The 14,248-nt window shown below is 38.8% G+C and overlaps 1 protein-coding gene across 1 annotated transcript; it reads left to right on the top strand.

The window, feature by feature from the left end:
* The first annotated feature begins 9,087 nt into the window (after nt 1-9,087).
* On the top strand, nt 9,088-12,640 carry LOC121744132 (jasmonate-induced oxygenase 2-like). Its single transcript, XM_042137576.1, has 3 exons — nt 9,088-9,600; nt 9,941-10,271; nt 12,209-12,640. Exons 1-3 carry the CDS (start codon nt 9,125-9,127, stop codon nt 12,443-12,445), a joined length of 1,044 nt encoding a protein of 347 aa, XP_041993510.1. The 5' UTR covers nt 9,088-9,124; the 3' UTR covers nt 12,446-12,640.
* The last annotated feature ends 1,608 nt before the right edge of the window (nt 12,641-14,248 follow it).

Raw genomic sequence — 14,248 nt, 5'->3', positions numbered from 1 at the left:
CCCTTCGAGGAAGAAGGGAACCCGAATATTGAGACTGATGGTGAGACCGAGGAGGAAGGAGAAATTTAGGAACAATAGTGATGGGATAGATTGTTTCGTTTCTCTCTTGTTTTGATACCATATTGTTTTGCTAGACTATTACTCATTTTATTTCCACGTTTTGGCTTCCCCTCCTTTGGTTATGATTGATACTAAGACCTCTTGGAGGCAACGTTTTATTATGAAAACTTCTACTTTTGCTACCTTGTTGGGCCATTATCTTTTGATATTCTATTGTGCAATTGTTCTTGATATCTTATTGTGTAATCATCCTTTGTTATTCTGTTGTCCAAACGTCTTTAGTTATCCCATTGTGCGAACATCTTTTGCTGATCCATGATACCATTGTTTCTCTTTATTCTATCGTGCAAACGTCCTTTGTTATCTCGTTTTGCGAACATCTTTTGCTAATCCATGATATGCAATTGTTTCTCTTTATTCTATCGTGCAAATGTCTTTTGCAATCCTGTTGAGCGAATATCTTTGGCTACACCATGATACAATGGTCCTACTCTATCCATGACACAATTATCTTTTGCCTTGTTGTGCAACTGTCCCTTGATCCTTACTTGTGAAATATTATATGACCTTTCCAACTATACAACATGATTATTGACAGATTTGAATAAGTGCGATAATAACCCGTTTGATTGGTAATGAATCAGAATGCCGCCAAGACGTAATGTGAGGAATGGGAACCGGGCGCCTACACCTCAGACGACGGTAGACGAGAGTGTAGCGCAAACAATCCCACAACCACCTTCACCACCTCATCCGCCTCAAGTAGACCGAGAAATTGTGAAATTGTTCTTAAAACAGAAACCACCTGTCTTCGATGGAATGGGAGAGCCGGAAAAGGCTGAGAGTTGGATACGCGCTCTGGAGCGTATTTTCACGATTTTGATGTGTAATGATGCTGAACGGATGGCTTGTGTGACCTACCAATTAACTGGGTCAACTGACTTTTGGTGAGACACTAAGATGAAGACCACGCCAAGAGATCAAGTGGGTAAAATGACTTGGGAGAATTTCAAGGAGGCAATATATAACAAGTACGTGCTGAAGAGCTACCGAAAGGCGAAGACGGCAGAGTTTTATAACTTAACCCAAGGGCGCATGTCAGTGTTGGAATATGATCGCACATTCTGCGATATGACCCAGTATGCACCTGAACAAGTTGATACTGATGAGAAACTGGCCGAGAAGTTCAGTGAGGGTCTAATACATGAGATAAAGATGGCGTTAGCTAGTCATGGGAGACTTACATATGCAGAAGCGTTAGGCCTTGCGCTAGATGTTGAGGCAGCTATTCCCAAGGAGAGAGTGACGGAGAACGCTACACTGGCCTTACCCCCCACCACATCATTCCCGGGAGAAGAGGAAGTGGGATGGGAACAGGACCCACTATGAAAACAAGAGGTACCAGCCCACCCAAAACCGACCACAGTATGGAGGTAGACATAATTTCTCTAGCCAGAGGGGTGACTTCCGACCCAGACCACCACAATGTAATGTGTGCTCCAAGTACCATCACGGAGAGTGCATAATGCTAAATACCACCAAGTGCTTCAACTGTGGTGGAAATGGCCACTTCTCTAGAGAGTGTCCGAGCAAGAACGCGGGGATGGGTTCAAGGCAGAACAACCAAGGGTTCCGTCCGCATTCGAGGGCACCACCAGTTCCACCAAGGACGAATCATGATCAACCTCCGCGACAACAACAACCTCACCGTCCAAGACTTCCTTCCCAGGCTAAAGCATATGCGTTGAGTTTTAGACAACCCAAGACTGAACAAGAGAGTCACGAGAACGGGAATTTCGTAGGTATGGGCAAACTCCTCGATACACCTATTGTTGTGTTGTTTGATACGGGTGCATCGCATTCTTTCATATCAGAACTATGTGTGGACACATTAAGTTTGCCAGTTACTAAATCTGAACATAAGATGATGGTGACCTCACCAGTGGGAAGGGTAGTAGAGATTTCTCGACTATGCTCGAACGTAGAAATTGTTATGGGAGAACTTAGGCTAGTCGCGCACGACTTACAAGTTATAGCCATGAAGGATGTTGATGTAATCTTGGGAATGGATTGGTTGACTGATAATTTTGCTACAATTCGATGTAAGGAGAGACAAATATCATTACAAGCCCCTGGAACGGAACCAATCGTGTATCACGGAATCACGATGAACAAAAAAACGTCTATCATCTCTGCACTCCAAGCCACTACGATGTTGAGAAAAGGGCGTCCTGCCTATCTGGTCTATCTACAAGGAGATGAGAATGAGGAAAGGAAAGTGGAGGATGTCGCCGTGGTACGAGAATTTCTGGATATCTTTCCTGAAGCGTTACCGGGTCTACCGCCAGATCGACAGTTGGAGTTCACAATCGACCTAGAGTCAGGGTCGGCACCGGTGTCCAAGGCCCCATATCGAATGACGCCTAAAGAGTTGTAAGAACTCAAGATACAACTACAGGAGCTTATGGACTTGGGTTTCATTAGACCCAGTGTTTCACCATGGGGCGATCCTATGCTTTTTGTGAAGAAGAAGGATGGATCGATGAGAATGTGTATCGATTATAGAAAGTTGAATAAGATGACTCTCAAGAACAAATATCCACTGCCGAGAATAGATGACCTATTCGATCAACTTCGAGGAGCTGGTGTGTTCTCAAAGATGGACTTAAGGTCCGGATACCATCAGTTGAGAGTCCGACGAGAAGACATACCGAAGACTGCCTTTCGCACGAGATATGGACACTATGAGTTTGTGGTAATGCCATTTGGATTGACGAATGCACCTGCAGTATTCATGGATTTGATGAACCGAGTATTTCACCCATACTTGGGTAAATTCGTTTTGGTATTCATAGATGATGTACTCGTCTATTCGAGGAATGAGAAGGAACACGAGTAGCACCTGCGAATCACTTTGGAGACGTTGAGGAATGAGAAACTGTATGCCAAATTCAGCAAGTGCGAGTTTTGGCTTAAGGAAGTGAACTTCATTGGTCACATTGTGTCAGCAGAGGGGATCCGAGTGGACCCCGCCAAGGTTGAGGCAGTACAGCAATGGAAAGCACCCTCAACACCAAACGAGATTCGGAGTTTCCTAGGCCTGGCAGGATACTACCGAAGGTTTATAGAGGGATTCTCCAAGATAGTGAGACCCATGACCCAACAACTCAAGAAGGGGGTAAAAGTCAATTGGACACCAGAGTGTGAGGCAAGTTTCCAACTGTTGAAGGAAAAGCTAACCAGTGCACCAATTCTAGCTGTGCCAGAGCCTGGAGTGAACTACGTGGTATACACTGACGCTTCGAAGGTGGGACTTGGATGCGTATTGATGCAAAATAACAAGGTGATTTCTTACGCGTCACGACAATTGAGGCCACACGAGTTGAACTACCCAACCCATGACTTGGAGCTAGCAGCGGTAGTACACGCCTTAAAGATTTGGAGACATCATCTCTACGGAGTCCGATGTGAGATCTTCACGGATCACAAAAGCCTGAAGTATTTCTTCGAGCAGAAAGATTTGAACATGCGGCAACGAAGATGGCTCGAGTTGGTAAAGGACTACGATTGTGACATCAATTATCACCCCGGCAAAGCAAATGTGGTGGCAGATGCATTGAGCCGGAAGGACCATTCCCAACTGGCCACTTTTCTCACCAAAGAGGAAAGCCTGATTAGCGAGTTCAGCAAATCAATTCATTCTGCCTATTAATGTAACGCCCCGTTTTTCGGAAACCTAAATTTCGAACCCTAAAGTACTTGCATTTAATGCTTTTAATGTCGCGAAGTCCGGGGAATAATTGTCGAGTGGAATTGTTGTTGGATACTTTTCGTGACCTAATTTTGAGTTGGAATTTTGACTGGGTCAACTTTGTTGAATATGTGACGTCGCTACTTTGAATAATTGATATGGGGTGAAATTAAATGTTTGTGAATAATTGATATTTTATTATTAGAGCTAGAGATTTGTCAAATAAATGACTGCGCGAATTTAATTAATTCCTGTCCATGAGCAATATTTATTGGACTCAATTCCGTGTTGGATCTGATAAATTAAATAAATATTATAAAAATCCAGTCCGTGATAAATAAATTGCGGACTGCACAATTTAAAATAAAATATAAAGGACCGTGAATTATTTTCCCAGTTGATTTGATCATCAATCAGCTGTAATTTTATTTAATTAAAGATTCTGTAAGGATATTCCCCCACCATGAGAAGATATTCCTCCTCCGTGATCTGCAAATAAATACCAAATAAATTCAAATTAATTCAAAGAAGAAAAATAAAGGGGAATTTCGAATCCTTCCTTCCCTTAACACACGTCAAAACCGTTCTCCCCTCTCTCCCCACTCCCTTAAATCTCTCCCACATCCAAACCACCCATCTCTCTAATTTAATCACCAAATCAATTCATTCTGCCTATTCTACACGTCCTCTGCAGCAAGACAACCAAGCCTTCTTCTTCACAACTTCAATTCAAGGTAAACTCTGCAGAATTTTTCTCTCTATTCTACATGCTCTGAAATCAACTCATTCAAGGAAAGAAGATTCATCATCTACTCTTTCAAAATCCGTCTGCAAATCGAAGGTATACCCCTCTCCCATCCAAATTTCCAATGTCATACTACTGCATCCATATATATTTCACCCTACTGTTGCCACAATCTGCGATATATCTCCTAATCGAATGAATTGAGGCAAACTAAACTAAAGAAACAAATTTTAATTCACGAAATCAAATAAAGGACTTACCATCGGGGCGGAATCGGGGGCTGACCGGAGGCTGCACCTCCCGGCAGCGACGGGGGGTACGCAACAGCAGCGGCTCCTCCCGGCGACGGCTGCACGACCACCGGCGGCGACATCCCTTGGCTGGATCGAACAACGACAGCAGCGGCGGTGACTGCGCAGCAGCGGCTACGCGATTCCGACAGCAACGGCGGCCGGCGAAGAGGGGTGAACCGGAGAGGCGACGACGGATGGAGAATTTGTCTGCAATTTGGGAGAGAGAGAAGAGAAGAGAAGAAGAGAGAGAGAGAGAGAGAGAGAGAGAGAGAGAGAGAGAGAGAGAGAGAGTGACAGATGTGGGGTGGGGAGTAGTTTTTCAATCTTTGGGCTTTTGTTCTTTAATAGAATTTGGGCTTATAATTTTGGGGGATTTAATTTAAGTTTAGGCTTGTGTCTTTTTAAGGAAAGAAATTTGGCCTCAACAATTAAAATTGGATGTTTTGGGCTCTCATTTACTTTGTTGGGGCTTCTTAATTAAATTGGAGATATAAGGTGGGGAAATAATTAAACTTGAGGCTTTTGAATAAATCTTTGGGCCGATAATTAATAGTGGCGAATTATTTAATTAATTCTGGAATATTTCAACGAATGAATAACTATATCCTAAGTCCGAAATAAATATAGTTCGAGGGGAAATGCTTGCGGAAATTTAATTACACACTTTTATAATTTTGGGGATTTTATTTCGATACGAGGAGCTAACGGAGGAATTAGGGGCGTAAGCGGCACCTCATAATAGAAAACCGAGATAAATAACTTCGCTTAGGATGCATGCATTTTTTACCTATTTATTTGAAAAGCGTGTTGATTTATGTATTATCTAAATGTTAAAGGTGAATCATCGCAAGTGAATCGTGAGACCAAAGGGAAGAGAGTACTTGAGATTTTAAGCAATCGAGGTGGGCTTTCTTTTAAATAAGGACAATATCCTAAATATTTTTATCGATGGAAATGAAACTGTATTTATCATTCCGTGATTTTTTTTTAAACGTGCCTATCTGATGTGGTTATGCGCCATTGTTATATAAATCGAATTCGGGTCCTCGTAGGGCCGCAAACCCTACCTGGACTAGTGTACACCTATGGTAGATCGTGTGCTAGCGTACGGGCTGGCCGGTCTAGTGGCTTGGTTTGTGGCCACATTCCAAGTCATGTATTGGCAGATATGGCTAACGTCTATGGGAAAATGACTGATCAGTCGACTTTTACAATGGGAAATGTTTTTGAGTGCCTCGGGCCTTTCTAAAGCTAAACCCCGATGATTACTTAAGTATGGCATGATAAATAAGATTTTTTTTTCTTGAAATTGTTTTCGGCATGAGCCCATTGAGCATTTTTATAGTACTCAGCCCTGCATGTGTTTTCCTTATGTGCAGGTTGAGCGGCGACGAGAGTACGGTGATGTTGAGCAAGTAATTGGTGAATGAATTTTGTTTATCTTTGAATTATGGGTGTCGTTGTGTCTTCACACATGACGTCACTCTTTCTCTTGGTCGTTTCCGCCGTGACATTGCTTTCACTTATTTTTTTATGGGCTTGCGACTTAAATTATTTGGATATTGAATACTTGGGATTTTACCAGTATATGTCACACTCTTGGTCGTTTTCTTTGAATATTAATTGCTGGTCAAGCTCGTTATTGAAACCCTAGTTCTTTTCAATGGTTTATTAAATTCTCTTAATCACGATCGCCCATATTTATTGACCCTAAAAGGGTGGTCGTGACAGAAGGATTGTGCTAGCAAGGCCAGACCAGTTTCAACAATATGCCTATGTTTTCTCTCTGCTAAACCGTTTTGCTGTGGAGTATATGAACAAGATATGCGATGAACTATCCCACTCTTTTAGAAAATGAACTAAACCTTGCAACTCACCTCCCCAGTCAGATTGAAGAGTTTTAATTTTTGAACCTATAAGATTTTCACTCATGGCCTTAAACTGCTTAAACTGCAAATCTACTCTCCTAACTACCTCCCGACTTCTTCTCCCTAGGCCTGCAAATTTGGATACCCGAACCTGAAATCTCAAAAATATCATACCCAATATCATACGTAGGGCACTTTTAGGTCATAGTTAGTTAATTTTTAGGTCATGCTTCTAAAATGATCTTAGCATGACATTAAACCCAAATATTATAATATGACCTAAAATTGCTTAATTATGACCTTCCGTGTTTTTGGTTAATTATTGACCATTAGATCATCTAATCCTAAGGCCAAGATTTGGGCTGCATTTCTGGATTTAAATGCATTTTTATTTTGATCATCTCCCCATATAGACACTACTTCATTTTAAAAGAAATAAAATTTTGGCATAAATTGAAACTCAAAAAAGATTAAAATAAATTTCTTAAGATTTTATATAAATATGTAAATAAAGGAGAAAGCATAACTATATACTGAAAATATAACAGGTAAGTACATAAATAATGCAACATGATGTTTACCCGGCCGTAGGTACCCAAAATCCGCCGGGCATTGGGTCGGGATCGGGTATACCCGAAACCCGAGAACTAAATTTGCAAGCCTACTTCTCCCTCAAGGCACTTAAACACCATGGACAATCGAACTTAATGAAAATAGAACAAGATTCAAATGCAACGAAAGTGAGAAATCAAACAATAAACAGCGAGATATACGATAGCTGACTAAGTAAACAACGAATCAAACAGTAACTTTCCATAATCATGCAAACCTCAACAAGAACTTCAGATTCGACGAAAACAAAACACTAACTAGCTAGATCTAAGAAACCTATCGGCAATCAAGTGCAAAATCCAACAAACCAAACATAATCAAGCTCGCCATCACAAGATCTAACAGAAAACCCAGCAATATACTTCATAGCAACAACGATTTCTCAAAAACCCCAAATCCAGATTACAATATTCAAACTCAAAATAGCAAAATTAAGCTAAGAAACAACTTGTGACAAAGTTTAAGCTAAGAAAACTTAGACATGGCGAAACACTTTAGAACTTTAACTAAAACAAACTGAAAATGACAAAAGAACGATTGTATTTGCTCGTCAAAGCTATGGAAGACAAATAAACAGTGGAGTCTAGCTAAAACTGCGGTTCTCTCCCTCCAAGCTAGGAGGAAGAGAGCATTCTTCCTTGGGAAACTTTTCTTTCTTCTTTTGGTGTGTATTTATGTGTCTCTTCTTCAGATTCCCTTTTATAGGGTGGCTGCTAGCTCGAATCCCTAGGGTATAGATTTGGCATTAATACCCTTGCAGCAAAAAAAACACTTGTAGATTCTCTCTCCTTTGCCCCACTCTTTGCGGCGCCACTTCCTTTGGTAAATCCACTTGATCAGCACGGCTTTTGTTTGTTCCATCTGCGTCCACTTGATCAGTTTGCACGCCTTTTGGCATTTTTGCTCCATTTGCGTCCACTTGATCAGTTTGCACTAACTACTTGATCAAGCGATAACCTGCGTACTAAAACTCAAATTTTCCGCATTATCTCCCCAAAAGGTACATTAAACCACCATCAAAACCATGCATGAAACGAGCCTTATCATTCACACAATCACAGTGTATTAGATTTGTAATTTTAATTTATATACTCTCTCGTCCTTCAAAAATGGAAACTTTTATGAAACAACACGGGCTGTAATGCAAATTGATTAAATAAGTGAGACAGAAAGAAAAGCGTGTTATTGAAAAAATTGGGTCCCACATTATTACAGATAAAGAAATTTCCTAAAATAGAAAGTTTATATTTTAGGGGATGGACCAAAATAAAAAAAAGTATTTTTAGGGGACGGAGGAAGTAGTATTTTGTGATTTATTAAACTGTAGAAAATTTCTCTTGTATGTTTTTTAATATTTTGATAGAAAATAAAATTACACTCTAAAAGTTTACATAATTGTAATTTTTTATATTAACTATGAAAACTTTTAGTGAAGGCGCTGTCAAAATTTAGTTCTACGTCCACCGCCACCGACTACAACTTAATTTAATTCTCTAATCTACAACATATAATAGAGTAGATTTGCAGTGACATTATACATGATGAAATAGGTAGATATTTAAATTTCATTCTAGAATAGTAACATCAGAAGCACATGGCAAGAAATACCGCACTAAAATAAAATTGACACACACTAAATAATCTCTTGTCCTCCACACACCAATTATCATACACTAATTTCACGTTCTATTTTTTTCGTCCTCATGTCAACTTCACCACCCCTCTCTCCTCTATATATACATCACAATTTCATCCCTTCCACTACAATTCCTCAATACCAAACAAATATTAATAAATGGCTTGCCCAAGCGATTGGCCGGAGCCAATAGTCCGAGTCCAATCCCTATCCGAGAAGTGCGGAGGCGGGGGCCGGATTCCCGAGCGATACGTGAAGCCCGTGGAATCGAGGCCTTGGTTGAGCGAAGAAGGTGAAGAAGCCAACATTCCTGTGATTGACCTTGCGGAGGAGGGGGAGATTGGGGGCCGTGTGGCGGAGGCGTGCCGGGAGTGGGGTTTCTTGCAGGTGGTGAACCACGGGGTGAGGCCGGAGCTCATGGAGGCCGCTCAGGAGGTGTGGCGCCGGTTCTTCCAGCAGCCCATGGAGGTCAAGCAAGCCTACGCCAACTCCCCCACCACCTACGAGGGCTACGGAAGCCGCCTTGGCGTCGAAAAGGGCGCCATTCTTGACTGGAGCGATTACTACTTCCTTCACTACCTCCCTTGCAACTTGAGGGATGTTAACAAGTGGCCTTCCCTCCCCATTTCTCTAAGGTTTCTTTCTTCTTTTTTTTATTTAATCAACCATGTTTTTATTCACTACAAAATCTCAATAATAATTAATACCTACCTTTTTTCGATTATTAAAAGGCGAGCTAGCAACTGTCAGACTACCACAAATTAATACCTACTATATAAACCCTTTTTTAATATAAGGGGTTAATTTTGTTTGTTCAGTCATGTTGTGAAATATGGAGTACTTAATTCCCTCTATGGCACCCTTTCTATCTACTACTACTACTATATTCTAGTGGTGAGTGGGATGAGCATATTGAAGCAAAGTGGTAGCATGTTTGGAATTGGAATTGACTAATGGGAAATTGAATGTGTATAGGGAGGTGATGGATGAGTACTCAAGGGAGATTGTGAGGCTAGGTGGGGTTTTGCTAAAGATGCTGTCGATAAGCCTCGGATTAAGTCAAGATTTCCTACAAAATTCGTTTGGAGGAGAAGATGTCGGGGCGTGTTTGCGGGTCAATTACTACCCGAAATGTCCGCAGCCGGATCTGACCCTAGGCTTATCCTCGCATTCGGATCCGGGTGGGATGACGTTTCTGCTGCCGGATCAGAATGTTCCAGGGCTCCAAGTCCGAAGGGGCGACCGTTGGATCACGGTCAAACCCGCCCCACACGCCTTCATTGTTAACATCGGTGATCAAATTCAGGTTAGCCACAATAAATCTCTCTACTTCCTAAATTTATTTTTATATGTGTAGTAAAATCTCTCTACTTACTAGGACTACAAATAATTATTCTTATTCTTAAATACAGCTCTAACATGATAATGATTATATTTTTTATTTTAAAATCTATGTTAGATACGTAAAAAATATTATGATTATTATATACATGTATTTAGGAGAATTTTAAGAAATGCATGCATATACATAGTCATGTGGAGTTGTGGACGAGCTATTGAGTACATGCACAGTTTATCCAAAGTAGAGTATTCCTTGATAAAGATTATACTGTATAGTTCCGAGAATTAGTGATATGGATGAAGTAGAAGGAATCTGAGTCACTTTATAGGTAATGATGATCAATAATAAAATAACTAGTGATATTTGGTTTCTGATTAGGAATAGCGTATGTTATTATAAAATAACCACCAACTAAAATATAATATAGAATTACAATAGATATAATTATGTTACATAGGAGAGCTCATTCTTAATGAAGTGTAGAATGAATAGCTTTATGCTTTTATATGTATTTGTATTTCTATTTGTGATTTACATTATAATCTCTAAATTTTAAGTTTTTCAAGTATGAAATGATCAAGTATTTATATATACCTCTCCTTGAAATTTGTTTTATTTAAGTTAACATAATATTTGCTTCATGTGCATAGGTTACTTGATTTATAGTGAATAAACTATTTATGTATATATAGAAACTTCAGTTGTAAATCCAAAGACACTAAGAAAATTTCATATAGGCAGAGCACATGGAAATACTAGGCAATTTTCTTAATTAAGTGGGTCAGTGTGGTTATAAGTAAAAATTGTTTATTACTAGAATTTTAACGACATGTGGTTAGAATTTCGTTTATGAAATGTCAGTATAATTGAGTTTGGCATTATCGGATTTCTCCACATTAAAATATGAAAATAAAACTACATTTAATTAAACGTGCAAATATTTTACACTAATTGTCTTTATTTGACTATTTGTTCGATTCCTACCATCGTTTTCAGCCGAAATAAATCAACTCCAAGTTGGAGAGAAATTCGAATAAAAAGTAGTGGGTCCAGTAATGTTTGGCCATAAAATAGTGTTTTTTTTTGGTGTCCAAAAATATTTAATTATTTATAGTGGTGAATGTGATATAGTATAATTTTGTCTGACAATGATCAAGTAGTTCACATGTGTGTTTTTCTCATAGGTTGCTGTTTTGGATGCATTCGGTCGCACCCATCCATATTTATTTATTCTTATTTTAGCTATTGAACTTTAATCAACTTTTAATTAAAGATTAAGTAATTAGGAAATGTGTTTGTCATCTTAAATTTACAAGAGAAGGTAAGTATGTTCGCCCAATATATGTATATGAACTATAATATGATAAGTTTGGATATAATTTTAATTTTGTAATAGGGTATCCTTATGTGGTACTTAAAATATAAAAAGTTGGTTAGAAAGTCATCTTTCAAATCAAAGTTATCTAATTTTTTATTTATGTGATTACACTCTTACTTTTGTCCTTGGAAGGGACATGAGATAGATCTATTGCATAAGTACTATTGTACTTAATATAGAATATTTGAAAAATATAATTGAAAGAAGAAATAAAATAAAAATGTTGATAATGATAACTCGAAGGGATGTTACGTTTAACTTTTAAAATTCAAGTACGTAACTAAAATTATGTTATACGAATAATATATTTGTACATATTTCTCGAGTTCTTAGCAATCGCAAAATAAAAAACATCAAACAAAATTATAAATTTTCTCTTTTTATGCACTATAAGCTTAAACTACGTAACTCGAAAATACTCATAAAAGAAATTGAATTAACTTTATTTTTTAATTTCTGTTATTCTTATAACTAATTATCATTTTTATATTAATGTAATATTATTTTGTTGAAAATATAATAGGTGTTGAGCAATGCTATTTACAATAGCGTTGAGCACAGAGTAATTGTGAATTCAGCGCAAGAGCGCATTTCACTTGCGTATTTCTATAATCCAAAAAGCGACTTACTCATACAACCGGCGAAGGAATTGTTGGCACCGGACAGACCCGCACTGTACCCAGCCATGACCTTCGATGAGTATAGGCTCTTCATTAGGACCAAGGGCCCTAAGGGAAAATCTCAATTAGGAAAATCTTAAAATTCTCCACATAAAGAAGTACTAATACAATTATGTCTCACTCTTTTGCTTTAGCTGTGTCTTAATTACCCATTTATCTTTAGATTAATTTGGATATAATCAATGGTATCGAGTTTTATCAAATTTTATTGTATATTGTAATGATATGACAGTAAAGTGAATACATAATATAGAATTACAATATTATTCTACTCACCTGCATGTGGATTTCTGACTCAGTTGGTGATTAACATTAATGTATTTTTCGTTCATAATTGGATTGAATGTCAATAAAAGAAATTAATTAAAGGTAATTTGCCATCAAATTGAGTTGACATCTTGAAACCAAATCGATGCTGTTCATTTAAAATTTCTTTTGTTAAAACGAAGCTTAACTTTCTGTGTGACAGTAATTGGATTATTGTAGGTCCAAAATTGCGTGGGAAAATGTCAATAATTTTGATTAAAATATATAATATCCCTATTAAAAATATACATTAAACTAAAAAACAACATTATTTATTTAACCTCTCAGGGGACCGCAGGCGACGTTAGTCATGATGGGCAGATGGCCCATAGATCATTCACCAAATCTTTTCCTCCCTTTTGTTTTTTTCTATGAGGGCGATATTGATATTTATTTTTTTCTTGCAGATAAAATTATAGTATATTTCTTGTAAATATCTAAATTGAGTTATTGAGAAATATTAAAAAAATAAGTAAAAATGAATGATATTTTGTGTACAAATAGAAAACATACGCCCTACAAACAAACTTATCTTTTAATAACACAAAAATTGACACGCAATTATTAGCATTTGATTTTTTTTAAATAATCACAATTTAGAATGGAAAAGAAAGCGTCCCTAAGTTGGGGACACCATGTTAAGAGCACGATTCTCTTAACGAAGGAAAACCTGCGATTTCACTCGCAACACACCAATCCGGCGCCCCGATCGTTGGGGTCGGCGGCTCAATACGTGGCTGGCGCGGAGAACTTCCTCCGTCGGCAGTCTTCAAGGTTTGATAAGGAGTATTGCACAAGTAATGTGGGCAAATTATATCTTCATTAATTTGTTGAATGCATAAAAAGATAACAATCTATCCTATTTATAACACTAGAACTACTACCCTAACTTAACGAACAAGAAACAAATATAAGAAAGAAGATATGCAAATCCCTAATATATCTAAACTAAATAGGCTCGTAACAACTCCCCCACGGTTAAAATCCACCTTGTCCTCAAGGTGGAAACCACGACACACTGACGATCTTCGCGAAGATATGCTTTGGCGAGGCAGCCCCTCCTGGATCAAACGCACGAGATTGTTGTTTTGCACCCCAATAACCTACTATCTCATGTCCAATGCCTTCGTCCGTAGTATTAAGCATTTCCTCCTCCATATTTGTGTCTTTAAGACAACCAAATCCCGTGATCATCGCCTGATTCCCTGAAGCAGTTCTCCCAATAATCCCTTTATTGGACACAACTGACTTGATCTCTCCTTTTGGTGTGGAAGACTTCCCTCTATGTTGCACGGCAATATTAATCACATCGGGGATCACATCGGTGCTGCACGGCGGCGAGATTGTAGCTCTCGGGAGCAGGATAGCGGAAACGGCAAGTGGCGAGCTGATACATGGATTCTGGTGGAGATGGAGATGGAGATGCGAGAAGCATTGGGACTCAGCAGCGTGAGGCGGGGCAGGTAGCGTCTCTGTTGCGGTTATACTCCCATGTCCTACCCTCTTCTCGTTGTCACTTAGGTAGTCAATTTTGTCATCCATAAAGCAGGTCTCCTCGTTAAGGGTTCCACTCGATG

Source organism: Salvia splendens, chromosome 1, assembly GCF_004379255.2.
Source record: "Salvia splendens isolate huo1 chromosome 1, SspV2, whole genome shotgun sequence".
Lineage (NCBI taxonomy): Eukaryota > Viridiplantae > Streptophyta > Magnoliopsida > Lamiales > Lamiaceae > Salvia > Salvia splendens.
Note: the sequence above shows the minus strand (reverse complement) of the source record. Positions and strands in the feature narration are given on the sequence as shown.

Coding starts and splice junctions, on each gene's coding strand:
- LOC121744132 (XM_042137576.1), top strand. CDS start 9,125: ATGGCTTGCCCAAGCGATTGGCCGGAGCCAATAGTCCGAGTCCAATCC. Junction 9,601..9,940: donor TCCCTCCCCATTTCTCTAAG/GTTTCTTTCTTC, acceptor GAATGTGTATAG/GGAGGTGATGGATGAGTACT. Junction 10,272..12,208: donor ACATCGGTGATCAAATTCAG/GTTAGCCACAAT, acceptor AAAATATAATAG/GTGTTGAGCAATGCTATTTA.